The 18,301-nt window shown below is 39.6% G+C and overlaps 2 protein-coding genes across 4 annotated transcripts in view; one reads left to right on the top strand and one right to left on the bottom strand.

The window, feature by feature from the left end:
- CCDC149 (coiled-coil domain containing 149) overlaps positions 1-15,902 on the top strand; it is a 50,890-nt gene extending 34,988 nt beyond the window's left edge. The window contains exons 10-14 of one of the 3 annotated variants that reach the window (XM_027883356.1): positions 2,136-2,212; positions 3,604-3,636; positions 7,271-7,375; positions 11,807-12,388; positions 12,997-15,902. In XM_027883356.1, the coding sequence (XP_027739157.1) occupies positions 2,136-2,212; positions 3,604-3,636; positions 7,271-7,375; positions 11,807-12,387 (796 nt within the window). In that variant the 3' untranslated portion in view covers position 12,388; positions 12,997-15,902. Of the gene's footprint in view, positions 1-2,135; positions 2,213-3,603; positions 3,637-7,270; positions 7,376-11,803; positions 12,389-12,996 lie in introns of all 3 variants that reach the window. The other 2 variants (XM_027883354.1, XM_027883357.1) reach the window with 2 other exon arrangements.
- Positions 15,903-16,581: 679 nt separating this feature from the next.
- On the bottom strand, positions 16,582-18,101 carry SOD3 (superoxide dismutase 3). The gene is made up of 2 exons (XM_027883378.1): positions 17,953-18,101; positions 16,582-17,503 (listed from the first exon to the last, which is right to left on the bottom strand). The coding sequence occupies exon 2, from the start codon at positions 17,485-17,487 to the stop codon at positions 16,762-16,764; it is 726 nt and encodes a 241-aa protein (XP_027739179.1). The 5' UTR covers positions 17,488-17,503; positions 17,953-18,101; the 3' UTR covers positions 16,582-16,761.
- Positions 18,102-18,301: the final 200 nt, after the last annotated feature.

Below are 18,301 nucleotides of genomic sequence, written 5' to 3'. Positions count from 1 at the left end.
GGATTCAGTAGGTATTATCAGGATATATTTTCTCCAAAACCTTAAGAAATAGTGTGGCACAGCTGATAAATGAATTACAAAATTTAAGAGAAGCAAGAAAAAAGTGACTTTGCTCTTGTTGCTTAAATAACAGGAGCAGTAGTAATAACTTGATACAGAGGGTTGAGTTTCCTTCTGTGGTATATCTAGCTGGCAGGGAGGGTAGCATCCTTCCCTTTTTTTTTACCCTGGAACTACTGGTGAAATACTTACTAAAATAATAAGGATTATTTTCTTTTCCTGGGAGAAGCGCGGAACTTCTGACTCATTTGTGGTGACAATCATTAGCCAAATCAATGTTGTTTTGTCAGCTCCCTGCCTGAGCTAACATGCTGTGGAAGAAGTCTTGCATGATCTCTCTGTTCCCTGCCCCTCTAAGCCTGGGGAACTCCATGTCCTTCAGCTGACCCGTGGTGAGGCCTTAGGCAGGAAGGTGGGAATGGGCTCCCCGTGCAAGGTGGAGCTCCCTGAAAGCTGCTCTTTGCCTTTCCCTGTCAGCTGTTGTGCTGTGCTGCAGAGCACCCTTGCTGGATGTCAGGCCATACTCTGGGATATGAAAACAGAGTTATTAAGGCTGAGTCTTTTATACCAGATGGAAAGCATTCTGGAAGTGAAATCTAGACATGAATAATTTTGCTTTTAATTGGAGAAGACAGTAATAGATCCATCATAACCTTTGTAACATACTGGATTACTGAGTTTCAGTGGGGAAATAAACACAATCGCTTCCAAATGTCTTCTCTGCTTTTGAATGTGATGAACTTGTTTGCTTTTTAGCTGACATACCCCTGTACCTCTCAGTGCTTTCTTTGATGTTTATTATCAGCTTTCTCTTTCTGTTTTATATTCTGTCTCTCATCTTGATATTTTTGTAGTCTTTAAAACACTTACAGGCTTTTATTGTGTCATTGCATAGCCCTCACAGTAGAGATTTCAAAAATACTTAGTCCTTGTTAATCAGTTTTTCTAGCCCCTTTGATATCTGCTGGGTTTGCTGTTCTTCGTGTCCTTCCCGGAATCTGCCATCTCGTCAGTAATGACATTCCCAGTACCCTCAAATGTCTGCACATAAAGCCCTCACTGGAGAGCTCCAGTGCAGTATTACACAGCTCTGATGTCCGTGGGAAGATACTGTTGCCTTGCTGTGTTGTGATATGCTGCTTCTCAGCATTCAGTTCAAATTTAACTGACTTATCCTGTTGCTGTAATTTGATGAGTAAAACCTGCTGTCCATAATCTCTGCTGTCATGTTTAGAATTGCTGCCTCATCTAGGTTTCTCAGTCTGTTGAGTATTGTTTGGGATTTATTTAAAGACTTCTGACTCCAGGAGACTTGCTGTGCCTGTGAAACACTTTCAAAAATTCATTGGAGAAAAGAGCTTTCTTTGCGAGATAGAAATCTCTCATTTGATCTGGGGAGAGAATTAAGACTAAAAGTTAAATCCTGCAGGAGAGCTAACTGCAAATAGTATTTGTGTATGAAATCAGATACAAAAGAAGAGATGACCCAAGGAATGCAATGAAAACTAAGAGGGTGATAAAGGCACCAAAGAGCTTGAAGCTTTTTAGTAAAGTAGAAAACGGTTCAACACTAAAAAAAATGTGTAGTGGAAAAAATATTCCTTGCCATTTTAAGCAATCTTAATGATAGAGAAACCTCTCTGAATAAAGGACTAGGCCAGAATTGTGTCTTGGAACTTCAGAATCAATCTAGATGTTGTCTTGAGTTTTCCATATTTTGTCCGTGTAGCTTTTACCTTCTGGGTTTAGCTATAGAGAAAATAAAAATTTGCAGGCAAGGAGATAGAAATACTGTGACTTGCTATTCTTTGTCTTTACTGAGCGGCAAAGGTTGAATGTCCAGTACATCCTAGGCCTGTTGTTTGTTTGTTTGTTTGTTTTTAAACCATGGGACAGATTAGACAAATATATTTCATTTTTAACTCTGGGGGAGGTTGTCCATTGCTGTTAGTGAAAAGAGATGGCTGTATACAGATATACTGCACTAGTTAAGTAGCAAATTAAAAATTCAGCTGTAGTCATGTAAGCAATTGCACTTTGGTTACCTTAGTATAACAACCGTTCTTTTTCTGAAGAATTCTAGGTAATCGAGTGGCAGAACTAGAAAAGAAATTAAGAACTTTGGAAATTGCTGGCTTGTGGAGTCTTCCAGGTTAGTGAAAATTCAAGGGAACATCTTCCATTATTTAGTTTTCAAGGGTATATTTGCGTTTAAGAAAAATTTGGCTATAATTTTTTTTAATGACAGTTATTTTGCAAATGTTCTTTTCAGCACATTTGCAAAATTAGAATTGTCTAATATTTATTAGGTTGAAGCCAAAAATCAGTAGACTTTTTAACTCTTAAGTCTGATATGCATTGAAAAAAACCTGAAAAATACTGAAAAAAAGGATTTAAATGTTGGGAAAAATCAAATTATTTCCATAGACTACAGACAAAACAAAAAGAAACTATTTTATTTAAACATCGTATAAAATATTACAAAGGTTATTGGCCATTATGTTTTTTAACAACTTTTATTTATTAATTTTGTGCTTCTTGTAACTTCCATTGATTTTTTCACTGTTTCTAAAATGTTTTTCTGTAGAATCGTAAACTCTTAGAAACTGGAAATGTAAATGGTCCTAAATTTTCTAGTCCATGTCTCCAGAACAGGTTCATTCCCTGTAGTGTCTTAAGTATTCTATTTGGTTTTGAATTACTCAAGTAATGGGAGATTAATCTGCTTCCTAATAGACCTCATTGTTAGGAAAATGTGCAATATTTAATTTACATTTACTTTTTTGCTTCTTTTCTTCCCATTACACCTAATTGTGTCTTCTTTAACCACTGTAAATTATGCTACTCCATTGTTGGTGTTTGCATCATTAGGCTTTGTTGTTTACAGCTTCCTATCGGTGCTGCTGGGGGTGGGAGGGAGTGTGGTTTAGGCTTCTGTTTTTTTGGCTCTGTGTTTTTTCCACCTAACCTTTACATGCAGAAGAAAACATTTAAGAGAGCCGAAGAGCTCCTGTGACAAACCTGCGCTGTTCATCTGTTTGGGCTGATGTGGTGTGTTTCCACTTCAGCTTGCCCACTGTGGGCATTCTCAATCACCTCTCTGGAACTGGCTCTCTTGGCTCTTTCCAGAACTACAGGTCCCAAATTTGTTTCCATGGATTACTCCTCAGTTAGTCACCTAACATGCATAGTGTGCTTTAGTGCATTTGTCCCTCCTATATTCTCCAAAAGATGCCAGTGAAATATTTGTCTAAAAGACCCTGCTAAAGCAGTTTTGTACATTAGCACAGATATGTATTATAAACTCACTGGTTCAAGGTACCATAGGGGTTTGTTTGTTTTGTTTTGTGTTGTTTTCTTAAAATAGTGTTCCATGAAATTTTTACATTCACAAGTGTAGCATTTCTAATCTTTGCAAAATGTATTTTAAGAAATGGAAGTGGGAACTTCTTGCACCACTGTTGATCTCTGTAGATAAGAAAACAAATTAATGTCGATACAATAACAACTGTCTCTTTCCTTCCTTTCTTTTGCTGCCTGAAGGCCTGAGCTACAGTGTCTCAGTGGGATTTGGGAGTAGGTTCTGCTTAACGTATATTTTTAGTAACTGATTTTAGCAGTACGTTAAATATTGTCAGTGCATGTAAATAAATGGAAATGGAAATGTTATCTGAACATTTTTCTATCCAGCAGATTAAGATGTTCAGTCAAATGAGTTAGATGACCACAGGAGAAATAGAGGCTCCCCTACACGACAGTTCATTTACATTAAGGAAAATAGTAAGAGAGGATGATCTTAAAAGTTCTAAAGGAATTTTACACTGGATTGAGAGTTCTGTTGAGCCCCAAGGTTTGTTGATTTGTTGCTTGCCCTTTAAATCAGAACTGCACTTTTGTTTCCAAGTGCACTCTAATCCCGAGGTGGTCAGAAAGAGCATTGCAACACCTGGTGGGTCACCAGTTTTCTTTTCAGAGCGTGTAAAACTTCCGCTCCGTAAAATAACAGTGTGTAACAAATAGTGTGGGAATACCACAGTGGATTCTGCTGCTAAATGTTGGTTTGGGTGAGGAGCAGAACATACGGAGTATCTCTTCTAGTTAGTCTTAAATCCAGAGCAAAAAAATATTATTTGGTTGTGAGTCGAAGTTTTCATCATTAAAAAAAATGCAGATAAAAACTGATGTTCATTCTAGCACTGAAGGAAATGCACATTATAAATTTCATGTTTTTAATCTGAAGTTAATGTTCCTACTTGGATATCATTGTTCATATAACATTTATAACATCCACTGTCAGCATGATAAGAATATCTTCCAAATGGTGTTAATATACTCGATCCTACTGAAGAAAAATTTTGAATGCTTCTGATTTTTTGTTAGGTGACATATTTGTCATCTGCTTTTTGAGAAATGTATGAATGAACTATGGGAAAGCTAAATCAAGAGGAAGTGCACATTTAATTTTTGAAAAGGTGAAACCAGTAGCATATTTCATTTTCTGTAGAAGTTCTGCCTACCACAGGCTTTAGATTCCCCTGCTTGGAATACAGGCTTTAATTAAGTGAATCTCTTGTGAGGTTTATTTGCACTGCTGAAAAGGAAGCAAGCTTGGGCATAGATTTGGCTTTGATTATCTTTTTATGATCCTACTTGCCTTGAGAAGGGAGCAGAGAATGTGATGTTCACAGAAACATTTAATTCTTTGCTTTATCTTGGGTACGTTGTGGTTCAGATACGCGCACGTAGTATGTTAAATGTATTCAGTAAGAGTATATAGTAAACACCACCTTATTCCTCTCACAATCTGATGTCATTAGACATTCAGATAAGTAATACTGTATTTTTTCAAAATATACAATTTCCAGAAAATTCCAGATTTCCACTGAAAAAGAAAGTCTAAGAAAAGGACTGTCCATGACTCATCCTTTTCCTGTGTGGGATGATAAGAGAGTTCCGTGGCTGCGTCTTGCTCTGCAGTAATCGGCACAGAGCAGGGGCAAGGGAGAGTTAATGGGCTCAGCAGCTGCTGTGGCTGCAGCCACTTACAGTGGCGTGGGGTGCAGCAGAGGCTATAAGAGGATACCCAACCCTGGAGAGGAAAATGAAAAATTTACTACTACTGAAAACTTCTATGTATTTTGAAATCTGTGTACTTTTCACTAAAGTTCTTGAAAAATTCATTAGAGGAACATGAAGGTTATGAAATTGAGTTTACAGAGCAGATAGTTGAAATTCCTTGTGTGTAATCCAACTTCAGATCACAATTCTCAGAATGTAGCAGTACCCCTATGTCCCTCCTTCATGAATGGATATGAGTCGCTGTTAATAAATAAATATGCATCCGACTCTTTGAGCCACATCTCTTGTTAAGATGTGTGGATACTGAGCTTAGCTTTATTTTCTGTAACCAGGTTGGTTTTCAGAGAAAAATTGGAAAGTAAATTTGTTTACTGTGTAAATGCTGGCTGGAAGTCAAGAAATATCTTTTTTGAAGCTTGTCTTGCAATCTCCAGGAACTTCAGCTCAGGCTTTACTTTTTTTATTAAATTAAAAAAAATACTCTGCTTTCTACTTTCCTGTTAAAACCTCCCCTCAATTTTTTTATTCATCATCTTTTTACTTCCTCTGTTGGATTCTTTTGTATATTTTTGGATATGTGGCTGCATTTGACTGGAGTGACTATCTGTTGGGTGTTTTCATACCGCTAGTTCTTCCCTGTATGATTTATTTCTTCCAGCACAAAATTCCTTCACTGTTACAGAAAAGTACATTCATCTGGGGGCTCTTGCATTTTGAAATAGCTGTCGGATTTGGTTTGCCTTTTTTTTTGTTTTTAAATAATTTTGTCTTACACTGGGGGGGGCGGGTTCTCCTCTTTGCTGCTAGTTAATATTGGTTTTTATTACTGACTGTGGCAAAGGCAGAATTCTGATGAATACTTCAGGGACCAAAGCTTGACAAGATCCTTGTTTCAGAGGCATTAATTGCATTCATATTGCTGCAATGTATTGCCCGACATAGGGGTAAAGGGTATAAAAACATCATTAATATCTTCAGGATCAAGGTATTTGCAGCCAATGCCTTCAAAAGGAGTTAGGGATTGGGGCAGTCCAGTGAGACTCCATGGGAACAGCTTCCCTTTCATTATCCCCTCGTAGGTACCAGAATTTCCTCAGAGCTGGATTTATTTGGGGTGTCTCCTAAGCCGGTGCTCTTATGAAAGTCTTGGTCTTGGATGGGTGATTAGATTTAGGATGTTGCATTAAGGTGAAAGGTGCAAACAGATTTAGATGGGAGAAGCGGTTGTTACATAAATGTCCGTTCTCATGGAGATGAATAGGACAGTAGCTTGCAGTTGTTCTGGAGGCCACACAAACACTACACTTAGCTGATCTTGCACATTTCCTGCTGTTTCCTCTCTAGGTTTAAGGCAGTGACAGTTACTAGAAACATGACCATCCTGAATGGTGTAGGACTTCCTAAAGGATCTGCAGGTGTTGCTCTTTGTATTGCTAAAATATGTAAAGACTAGGCATCTACAGCAGAGTCCTCAGATGAAGAGTTTCTTGCATTATTTTGTCTGCAAAAGAGCTGGAAAATTGCCCTTTTCCATTTGGTTTAAAACTAAAATGCTCAGAAATGTTTTTGTAATTTTCAGATTAAAATCCCTCCCGTTCCCCAGCAATGTGTACTTGTTTGGTCCCTCTTAGTTAAGCTAAGCTTTTAGTATTTATTAAGGGAGTATTGTAGAATAATATGTAAGTCTGGAGTGTAAAACTACATTAATTATGAACCTTCTTGTATCACATGATGCAGAGTAATAAAGAGTCAGTGCTGAACACCTGCTTGTAATAGCATGCAAATGATCCATTATTCTCTGTGAAACTTTTGGTATGATCTGATTACTAATATTTGTAATTGAATGCTAATTGCTAGTACCATTTGCTGCATACAGCACCTGGTCTTCCAAAATCTGGCCTTTACTCAGTACTGCAGGTAAAAACATACACCTTTTCTGCATTTGACTTGCATATTCCAGACCCAGTACAGAGGGGTTTTTTCCATGCTCCAAAAGGATCATTTGAGATGCTTCTCCCGTTCTGTACCTTTCCGTAACATTGCTAAAAAACTGTAGGATGTGTTTGGGTATCGTTAGTGCCCAATGGATGTAATGGGTGGATTATCAGCTCTAACACTGAGATTGTTGCAGGTGGAAAGGATACGATAACATTCAGTGACCCCACCCTGCCCGTGCTGCAGCGTTCCAGGTCACCGTTGGCGCTTCCTGATAAGCCACAGAAAGCTGAAGTACGAGGTGAGTACCTGGAACGTAAGGAACATGATGAGAGCTGAGCACTCATTGCTTTCCAAATAAAATGTAGTAAATTTTCGTGCTGGGATAGCAGAAGGCAAGTTTTCAGTGGTCACAGAGGTTGAATAAATCATCCACAAGTAAAACAGATAGGTGGTCCCAGTAGGAATAGCAAAGACACGACTGAAAAATTGCTATTGAATAGATTGCACAGGACTAGGGATCAGGCCCTACACCTCAAAGAATTTTCCAGCCAGGTAACTTGATACTGTGAGAAGTTATTCATGCCATCTGTGTTACAGTTAACTGATTCCTGCGCTTTCCCCCTCAGTTAAAATGCACGGTAGGAAGCAGTCTGTGGAACCGGCTTAGCACTTTCCTGCGTTATAGGTGATACCTAGATGAATGGCTTCCTGATTGTGCCCAGTAAATTGAAATACCCGATTCATTTTCCTGGAGAAATTGGCTGCTTTTTTATAGTCTTGCATGCTTTTTGTTAAAAATCCTTCTCCAATAGCAAGCCCTAACATCCCTCCAAAGTCAAGCTTAACTTTACTTGACAGTAGCAGAAGATAGTGTTTTGCTGATAACCTTGATTTTTTTTTTCCCCATAGTTTTTCATAATGGATAGGAGATGGATTATTATGCTTGCTGATTGGCATTTGGATAAGCTCTTTAATGGGCATAACATTTTGGTATGCCCAGATCTTTCTCAGCTACTAATGAAGCATCATAAACAATTTATTTGTTAGTGCTGAAACTAAATAGATTGTGGCTTAATCTTAACTTTATAGTCCATGTCATCTGATAAAACCTGAGAGCCAGACTGATTTTTTTCATGATCTTGATCAGCTGATATTTTTGCTAAAAATACGAATTGAAACTTCAGCGAATAGCTCTCTGGTGAGTAATAATAACTCATAAATATTTACTTTTTGCCTGCTTAATTGTTGATTTTTAATTAAATCTGCAGTTACTGAAAGTATTTTCTTGGTGGCATTATGCTCTTTCCTTTAGGTATTTGTCCTAGGTGAGGCTGGTATTACATTGTGATAACAGGCTGATCAGACAGGCAGTCTGATCTGCCTGTCACATCTCATCAGACCCTGTTGCTGTTGCTTTGTAACACTGCCAAACCTTAGCTCTGTGCTGAAGCCTTCCATGCTGTGTTTTCTACTTCAGCTGACTTTTTTTTAATGACAGCCAAATGACTTTTTTTGGTGTTAAATACTGATGACCACGTGGTTTTGGTGGGCTTTTTTTGTCTGTTGTTATTTTGGGTTTGAGGGGTTTTTTTTCAACATGCAAGAATGTAGTGTATCTATAACTGAAAGGAATTTGAAATGTGGGGAAAAGGTTTCCACTCAGAGAAAAAAGGCTGCAGTTTTCACCCTGTTTTAAATGATTCTCTTTCAAATCTCATCTGCTAGAAACAATGAAAAACAAACCAATGATTCTGTTGAGTTTGCTTTGTGCTGGTAAAACTCTGTATGCAGAGTTCCTTCAAGATAATACAAACTTATAGGGAACAAAACCTAGAAAGACTGAAATCAGGACTCTTGAGTGATGGAAAGACTAGAGTAGATTGGGATTGACAGAAAGCCCGAGTGAGGGGGAACCTGCATCTGTCTGAGCAGAGGTCAGAGCACAGGAGTGAGGAATGGGCAGTGAAAGCAAGATGTGATAAAAAGAAAGGTGGCTGAGAAATGGGCAGAGTGAGTGTAGGGACTGGATAAACAAAGGGATATGGAGCAGGAGCTGAGAAATAGGGAGAGGAAGAGAAGAGCAGAAGAAACTAGCCTTGGAGAGGAAAAGACAGGCAAGGATTAAGACCTGTGGCAGTCACAGGAAGAATCCCAGTAGCTCATCACCTTCTTTCCTCCTCTCCGTCCCATGAGCATAACAAGAGTCAATCAACAAGGCCGATCACAGAAATTCTGTCACTAAACTGGAGTAGGTTAATAAATTCCTGTTCTGCCTGTCCAAACAGCTTGGTTTCTCCCTTGCCTGTGTCTCAGTGTAACTGAGAACCTGCACTGAGAACTCAGACAAAACTTGCTTCTGTGATAATTAAACTGGGCCAATGTTTCTGTGACATAGATGAGCACATATATACTACCAGCCATGGGGGGAAAGCCATAGCTTCTAGAAGTAGCTGGAGCAACAGTAACCTGTTCTGCTACTCCAGATCCTTCTCCTGAAGGAGGTTTGGGCTGCTATCTTCCCTTCAAAGCCTGGAAAGGAAGCAGTGTGGTTTTGGCTGCAGGGCATGTCCCTGTGCTTGGAGTCACACAGCTCTTCTGCATTCAGCATCTACATGGGAGTGATGCACTGGTGCCTTTTGTACCACTCTGCATAGAGAATGACTGCTGCTGAGCTTTAAGAGCTTGGTGCATATTGCAATTTTTCATCTATACCATGTACCTCCAAAATCTGGGGCAGCTTGGCAGCTGGGAAGAATATAGGAATGTGTTTATCTGCCTTCATTTGCCAAGCAAGTATGCTCTTGGTTTAAAGTATTACTGAAATGAAAACAAAACCACTTTTATTTTCCTATTATTGAATGATCAGTTGAGTGAAAACAGTTCATAATCAGAATAGCAATGAAATTCTTATGTATCTTTAAGTATTAGGCCTGAAGTCACATTGGTCAGAAATGATCTTTTAGACAGTACCACTGATAGTTGGTGCCTGTTAACTCCAAGAAACGTTTTTAGCTTTTGCACAAACATGCTATCTTTATCAGAACTTCCTATGATGCATTAAGGGTTGCCCTAGCTAGATCTGCAGGTAATCAGAGGGCTTTTTTTATCCGATCTATCCACTTACCCTGGTCTCATCAAAGCTTCCTTTAGTCTGTACTTATCATTGTTTCAGTTAATCTAGATGGTGGATGTCTGTAGGAGAAACTGTGTACTTCCTGTGTGAAATTCCATAATGACATCGTGCAGTCATATGAATTAAAGAATCCCTTTTTCTGATGCAGAGTGTCATGGGGCAGATTGTACTTGAGTATCACAGCTGCTAATGAACAGCTATTCATGGGTTTTTTCTGCTCCATTTTTGATTGCATTGTCCCTGGGTGCCGTTTCAAGTGTTCCTGAAGGCAACAGTACTGTTTTTCTATGAACTTTCCTCTGGTGATTTAGTGCTCTGAAACAATTTGTCATCAGCAAATTGCAGCAAGGTGATAGGTTGGTGTTATCCTACTGTAAGAGGGAAGAAACTGAGGCATGCAAAGAATAAGGTAGAGCCCCTGCTAATTTCAAGTGCCAGTTTAAGGTACATACATTTTGGCTCTTATTTGAGCAGTTTGATACACAACTTGAGCAGAGCAGTCCTGCACATCCAGCTCCGAGGTTTCCAGCTGACTGCTCAGATAATGAGGATTAGATCCAGTGGGTGATCACCTTTTGAAAGTTAATTTATCCCTGCCTTTCCCACAGACTTAAATTCCAGGTCTTCAGCATTGCATCCTAATGGTAGTAAGAGCGTCTGTTCCCTTCATGGCAACCCTTGTCTCACTCACTGGGTAGCTCCCAAATTATAAATGAGGCAGGTCTGATAGAGACAGTAGGCTGGTCCTCCCTGCAGCAGGACTGTCCTGTGCCCTGGTGAGGCAGGATTCCCGTGAGAGAAACAGAGTAATTGCTGACATACTGAAATGTAATGCATCTGCGTGGCAAGAGTCATTTTAAGCTGTCAGTGAAGCCATACTTCTGGCCTTTCCTAATTTCTGTTACTTCACTTTGCAAGCTTATTTTCAATGAGGTCCTTTGTCGTCTAATGGTATGAGGACAAACACTTCCTCTTTCACAAAGCTGTTTGTTTACACATTGCTGTTTTCTCTGTTCTGACATTTTGTTCTGTGTTTGCCTTTTGGTGTAGTGGTATATTTAAAATTCTTCCACTGCTGCTTTGTTTTATGCTGTTACCCTAATCAAAATAATCTTTTATGTTAGGAGAAACATTGCGGGACCAATAACAAAACTTCATTATTGGATGAAAGCCTGTGAAAATCTTCAAATAAATGGAGCTTGTGTTAACCCCTGAAAGCAGTAGTGATGTGGGGATTAACTGTAATCTGTGCCAAAAATTTCTGTAGCTAAGTGCCTTCCTTGGAGTTGATATTCCTTTGAAAAAGTTTGCATGACCCTGCTCTTCTACAGTATTGTATTGACTGACTCTTAAGAGTTGTTGGTGTTGAGGAAAAACAGGCTCCAAAACAGGGCCAGATCCAGCAAGAAACTTAGTGTTGATTTCTTATCATTTAAGAAATGGGCCTGGGATTGGATAGGGAAGAACTCTTAAAAATTCCTTACTGAAGTAAACATCTCTGTGGTCTGGCATTGGTGGTGATGCTCTTCAGAACAGATACATAAAAACACCTGCGTCTGACTCAAGCATTTCACTGTTCCATTTCTCTTTCAGCAGAACAGAAGGGAGAATGTGATGAAACTTGTGCTGTTGCAAGTGATTCTATGGCTCCAGAGGGAACAAATTTAAATAACAGAAACAAAAATAAACATTTTTATCCTTCATTGCCCCAGCTACCTTCTGAGAAAGAAGAAATAAACAAGCTTGGAAGTCAGATAATTAAACTGACAGTTGCAGAACTGGAAGGGAAAAGATCAGGCATTTCTGCAGGGGAGCAGAACATGGTAGCTGGAGCAGACCTTAATGGTTCATCAGAGGGAGAGTTCCCACTTTCCAGCCCTGACCCATCTGACCCCACAGACCCCTCAACCTCTGAGAATGAACAAACAGGCGAAACTGAGGCCCTGAAAGACAATGACGAAACCTCAGAGAGCAACTGTGAAATTCCAAATGAAAGAGGGGATCAAAATAGCAGCTCCATGGATGTGGTGCATACTGAAGACCCTGGAAGGCACGGAGGGCTCAGTGTTACAACTGCAGACACAAATAACAGCTTTGAGGAGCTCTCTGAATCTGAAAACAAGAAACCATCTGATGCTGCTGAAAACTGTGAATATTTGGATAACAGTTTGGCTTGAGGTACGAAATCCAGGCCCTCGAGCATCTCACTGTAATCCCTTTGCAGTCTGTGCTGTTGCAAATATGATCAGTGAAACAGTGTGCCGTGGGGTTGATTATTTTACATTGAACTGTTAATATTTGTTTAAAAAAGATGTCTTTCTGTTACTTTTGGTTGTAGTGTACCAAAACTGTAAATTACCCAAGGGAAAGAATTAGTGATGAGATTTAATCCTGTTGGGGTTTTGTAATGATTTGAAGTTTCTACATAGATTGATGTAATTTACATTAGTGTAGCAAAGAGGCCAAGGATAATCATTTATCATGTTATCACTGGGCTCCTGTAACATGTATGGTCCTAGTGCTGGACTGTATTTTATGTTTAGAAATGTCTCTCAAGGGTGATAAATTGAGAAGCATTTAAAGGCTGCAAGGTTTTGCTTCTTTCTCAGACTGCGCTCTGGTTCTCTTTACGTACAGTGACTGTAAGTACATCCTTAGAATAAGATCCCTGTTCCCTTACAGGAAGTTTCTGAAAGCCATCCCTGCATGTATATAGCTGTCTCATTATAAACCTTTATACCTTTATGTTTTGACAACTGTACAAAATTTTTCCTTCCCTTTCCCAGCTCATCTCATGAAAATGGAGTTATTTCACCAGATACTGAGAACCCAATTTAATGAAGCTCTGAAGAAAATATCATCAGAGAAGCCAGAAGTCTTACTGAGTGAAACAGCACTGCTGTTCCAAAGCAAGGAAAACAGCAAGAGGAGAACCAGTGATGCCCTGTCCACCTGCTTGGCTCTCTCAGTTCCTGGAATTGCATTCCTCAACTTAAAGGAGCTGGAACAGCCCTCGAGCTGAGTAAACAGGTGGTAGATTTCAGCCAACTCCATCTGTGTTCTCCTTTCTAAAGGAATCTGTCTCTTTTTTTATTTTCTTATGATTTGGAATTAAGGATAACTCTTCCTTTCCTCCTCGTTTCACCAGTCTATGGTATGGTAGAAGGATTATTTGCATTGTTGCCACTTTCTTAAACTTCTTCTTTTGAAGATGTTTAGTCATAGGAAAACATTCCTATAATAACTGGGGAAAAGGGAGGCTGCTGTGTCATTCCCTAGCTCAATCCTGATGCTGGAACTGTGCCACTGTGCTTCTAGGAAGGCAGCAACGAGGGAATACTTAACATTGGAATTAGCAGCTGCTGGAGAAGGGGAGGCAGGTCCTTCCTCTCCTGTTTGTAGCACAAGGAATACTCTCGGCAGCTGTGGAGCTTCTATGGGCCAGCAGCCGTCAAGGCAATTTTTCTGCTGGCTTGGGACCTAATTGTCTGTAAATGTTCATTTCTCATTCCTAGAACTTGAAACCAATCAGAGAGAATTAAACCAAATTTAATAAAATACTACTAATAAAAAGGAAGATCCCTCCCAGATTGAGTACTTCTTTGACAAATAACTGCCAGCTGCAAATTTTTACAGCCCACTTGCCAGCTACTGAATAAGGAGAGTTTATATTAGCAGTACTGACAAACTCTTCTGTATGTGGAAGATGAGCTAGCAGGTGTTGCCATAATCAAGGTGTCAGAGTCCATGAACAGTTTGTATTCAGCAGAAGAAAAGCTGTATGTAAATTATTACATATCAGTGTAAGGGGTGATAGTGGGAAGGTGAAAAATGTGGCTTGTCTCTGTTCTCATGTGTTTTCCTTAGCAGGTGCATTCGTGTAACCCTTTCAGTATCTGTCTGCAGGATATAAAGCCATACTCCCAGTGCTCCTCCAGTATGTTTACTTTCTCTTTAAAGATTATTGGACATTGCAACATTCCACTGATGTTAAGCAGCAGCCCTAAGGAACAAAAGCTACCTGTATATTTAGGTATATTAAGGACATGAAGCAGTAAAAAGTTTTTATTATCCTCATCACCGTTTAAGTTCTTGATTACCTGAAAAAAAACACAAGAGGAGTTTAAGTATTTGAAAGACTGTTGGGCTGTTTCCAGTAATTGTTACTGACTGCATTATTGACTCATTTGTGTGACAGTCAGAAGAGAAATAGCTGTAGAAACTGAAATCTCCAAGAGAAGGTGGCAGGATTTTTTCCTTTAGTGTCTGAATGTCACGTTAAGTAGCATTTTATTCAAGATGTGTTCTTTTCCATCTTTCACAGTCTGATACTGCACGGAGCTAAATATCAATGCAGCCAGAACTGAGGCAAGCAAATAAGAATAAGATTTCACGTAGTTGAGCTCAGAAATATTTTACTGGTTCCCTGTCCTGTGTCTTTCCTGACCCAGAGATGGTGAATGAGCATTTTGCTCCCGGTCCCTTAACAGCCAGTTAATGCTATTAGTTACTGAAGGGTTGGTGTAAAACTTTGAGCAGGTAGAGGCAGTGCTAGACCAACACTTTTAGTGGCTTTTTAGTGCCTCATTCGTTGACTCTTTCCACTATGTCTTTTCTGTGAGAGCATAGTGATGTAACAACCCAACAATTAGGACATCTCTGTAATTGTCCTCACACCATTCTCTCTCTGGCTGCCACTTTTATCTTTGCAATCACTACATTCCAGTAAGATGCCTAGATCTCTGAAAACCTCATTTTCAATGCGATGTCACTGCTGCAATACTGCCCCTCTCCTTCCTGCCCTAGCAAATGTGTATCAGCTACGTTTTTAGCCTCCTCCCAGGAACATGACTTCAAAGCCAGGACACTTGTAAAAGTGAGACACTGTTGCTGCTCTAGATAATTAAATATTCTTGCCAGTAACTTCCTCAGATATTGCTTTAATTGACATCGTTGTGCTATTAGAACAATGGGGATTTTTTTCCCCAGTAAATCTAATTAGTGTTTTGTTGTGGATGAACATACCTTAGGTTTGGGGGGAGTGGTTTTGTTTGTTTAGCTTTGGGGTTTTTTTTTCAGACCTGTGTTACCTTTTTCTAGTTCTTTAAAAATGAAGAAATCACAACCAGACATATAAGCCTTTTTGGTGTTGGGCTTTGGGGAGGCAAAGTGGGAAGGGAGTGTCGTGGCAGGGATATGGAGAAGGTACATTTCACAAACCGATTTTAAGGAGGTCGTCTCATCTAAAAGTGAATTCATGCATTATGTGTGAGAAGGATTTCATTTGAAAGTATCATGTTGTGGTTATTGGAAAAACAATGTTCACTGAATTTGTAAAATAAGTGTGTGAAAATAACAGATTAAGAAGCATTCTTTTAGAATGCTGCTGCTTTTGTAAGTGAGACTATTTTTAAGCATATGGGAATTTGTATAATAAAGACAGTGGAATTTCTTTAATCCCTCTGAGCTCAGGAATGTATTTCAAAATCTTAACTGCGATTAAGTTGAAAGTCTGCTACATTTCTAAAAGATAGCATTTTGTTTACCAGCTTCTGTTTTGTAGTTTACTTTCTAAATTATGCAGTTTAATTTATTTGCAAACCTTTCTTTTGTTGCTGCCTGGATTAACAGCACAACGTGGTTCAACTGTATTAATATGTTTTGTCATCTTTAATAAAAACATTTCCTGATATGCTTGTTCTACCTGCTTGGTTCCTTTTCTCTTCTCAGTATCAGATGATTGATAGCCATGGAATGGTGTTTTAGTATTCTTACTGAGTTAAATTAAAAAAATCAAGCCTTATTGAGAGTTTTAAGTCTGAAAGTTATGTGACAAATCTTCACTGTCACTTCTCCCAACCTAAACTGACTGATTTACTTCCCACATTTTTGTATGAAGTAACACACTTGGTATTTTTTTGCTTTGAAAATAATATTTCTCTCTGATCTGCTAACTTTGTCATTGTCTAAGCAGCATTAAGTCTTTTGTATACAACTCGGTTACTAACAGGCACAAACTAGAGGCTTATACAATTGGAATAACATAATGGACCTAGAGTTCAACACAGAAATGTGTGTACTTTTCCTTATTTCTAGGGGAAGTCCATTACCAAGGTCTTGCAACACAACACCCATCACAGAGAAAGCATAAAGACCTTTTTTCTTTTCGGGTTTGCAGCTAAATACTGAGTAGCAACTAAGGAGCGGCAAATTCTTACTCAGTAACTTCTTCTCCTTTAGTATCCCTTAAGAGCCCCTTTCAGCACAGACTCTTTAGTCTATCCACCATATCCATCAGCACTCTTACTTACATGCATTCAGTTCCCTGCATAAAGTAGGATCTTTTGTCTTCAAGAAAACACATCACAGTGTTGAGTTGATGCTGTTTTTATTGATGGGCTTACAGAAAGGAGGCTCTACAAAGTGATCTGCATTTCATAGAGAAGCAAGCAGATGGAAACAGGAATCCTTTAGCCATATACCTTAGTGGGCAGCAGTGCAGCCTGAGTTACCTTGTGCTGCCCAGGCTGTAGCTGGCTTTGGGTCTTCACTTAAGCCTGGTTCTGTGTACGTTTGTTGAGCCCTCTCTTCTTCTTGTCTGTAACCTCAGGCAGTTTCTCTTCCCACAAGTTCTTGTTGCATATCCCGATCACACAGCAAGCCAGACGTTTCCCAGCATTTCCATTTTCCAAACTGGCCTTATTATTGCCCTTGCCCATGTCGTCTTCCTGCTCGTGGATCACAACAGATCTGCCCATGATGGAATATGGGCCAAAGATCGTGGCAGAGAGATTTGTTTTGTATTTTCTGATTTTGCCTTCCTTAGGAAGAAAGTTGCCAAAATCCCCTGGGTGACGGGGGTGATTCACTCTGAAAGGGTTGTAGTGTCCTCCTGTAGAATCACAGCCATTGCTGAGGTCTCCAAGCTCGTGGATATGTATAGCTCTACTGGATTGATTGTTATCCAGTGGAAACCCATCCAAGTGAAAAATGGCTTCCAATCTTCCATGTGGGTAATACTGCCTGAATAAGACTTGTCCAGTCACCTGTGGCTTGTCGGCATCTATTTTGGAGCTGGGCTTCATTTCACAAGTGGCATAAATCATCCCATCAGTCTCATTCCCACGTGTTACTGGATAGAGCAAATTCTGCCAGAGGTCGTTCACTTGTTTCTGTATTTCATGCAGTGACTCTTGGCGTGGATCAGCTTCCTTGTCTGTCAGGACACTAGAAGCAGACAAGGCGAGCCCAGTGACCAGAGAAAGAATCAGAAGCATCTTGGCAATTCAGAGCCTGCAAAAGGTACAGGAAGGTACAAAGAATTCAGGATGTTTTGCAGTGTATGGCTGGAGAGAAAGACATGCAGCCAGTGGGGAGCTGAGTGAAACAGCTGGAACATGGTCCCGGGGGACTGCTGCTTGCCAGATCTGTCTAATGTGATGAACCGAAACTAAAATCAGAATGCATGTGTGTTTAAACACATGTAACTTACAGCAATGACTAAAAGAAATAGTAATAATTTTTTAGTTTACATTAGATCTTGATCTTAAAAACTGCCTCTGTTTCCCTGCAGGAAGCAAGCAAGCCAAAATGTTCTTAAATCCGTTTCTGAGTTTGTACTGAGACTTTTCTCCTCCAAGAATTCCAGCAAGACAGTTTGCCAGGAGTTTTTTTCTTGGTCCATCTACTTAACCACTAGTTAGGCATTACAAGCAAAAAGGAAAATCCAACAAGTTGATTACCTTGCAGAGCCCCTCGGTAGTAGCTCTTCGCCTCTGCTCCCCCAAACCGAGGTGTGATCAGACGGCCAGAGCTGCTTGAAGGTGATGCTTATAGGAACTGCGTGTTTGTGAAGAAATTAGGTAACGCTGGCTCAGGGGAGGCGTCACCGGGAGAACCATGGGAGGGGAGGGAGGCGGGGAGGAAGGGAGGGGGAAAAGTTGTAGGCATTTTTGTTTTGGGCAGAGTGAAGTGTTTATCCTTTCTTGGTGAGTTTGTTAGTCTGGCTCTCGGTCTTCACCGACATTTCAAAAGAAAAAAAAAAAAAAACAAAAGGAAAAAGGAAGGCCATGAAGTTTTGAAATTATTTTG

This window comes from Empidonax traillii, unplaced genomic scaffold (assembly GCF_003031625.1).
Source record: "Empidonax traillii isolate 1590-97213 ecotype Southwest subspecies unplaced genomic scaffold, ASM303162v1 scaffold125:size1524877, whole genome shotgun sequence".
Taxonomy (NCBI): domain Eukaryota; kingdom Metazoa; phylum Chordata; class Aves; order Passeriformes; family Tyrannidae; genus Empidonax; species Empidonax traillii.
The sequence above is the reverse complement of the archived record's forward strand: the minus strand, read 5'-3'. Positions and strand labels throughout refer to the sequence as shown.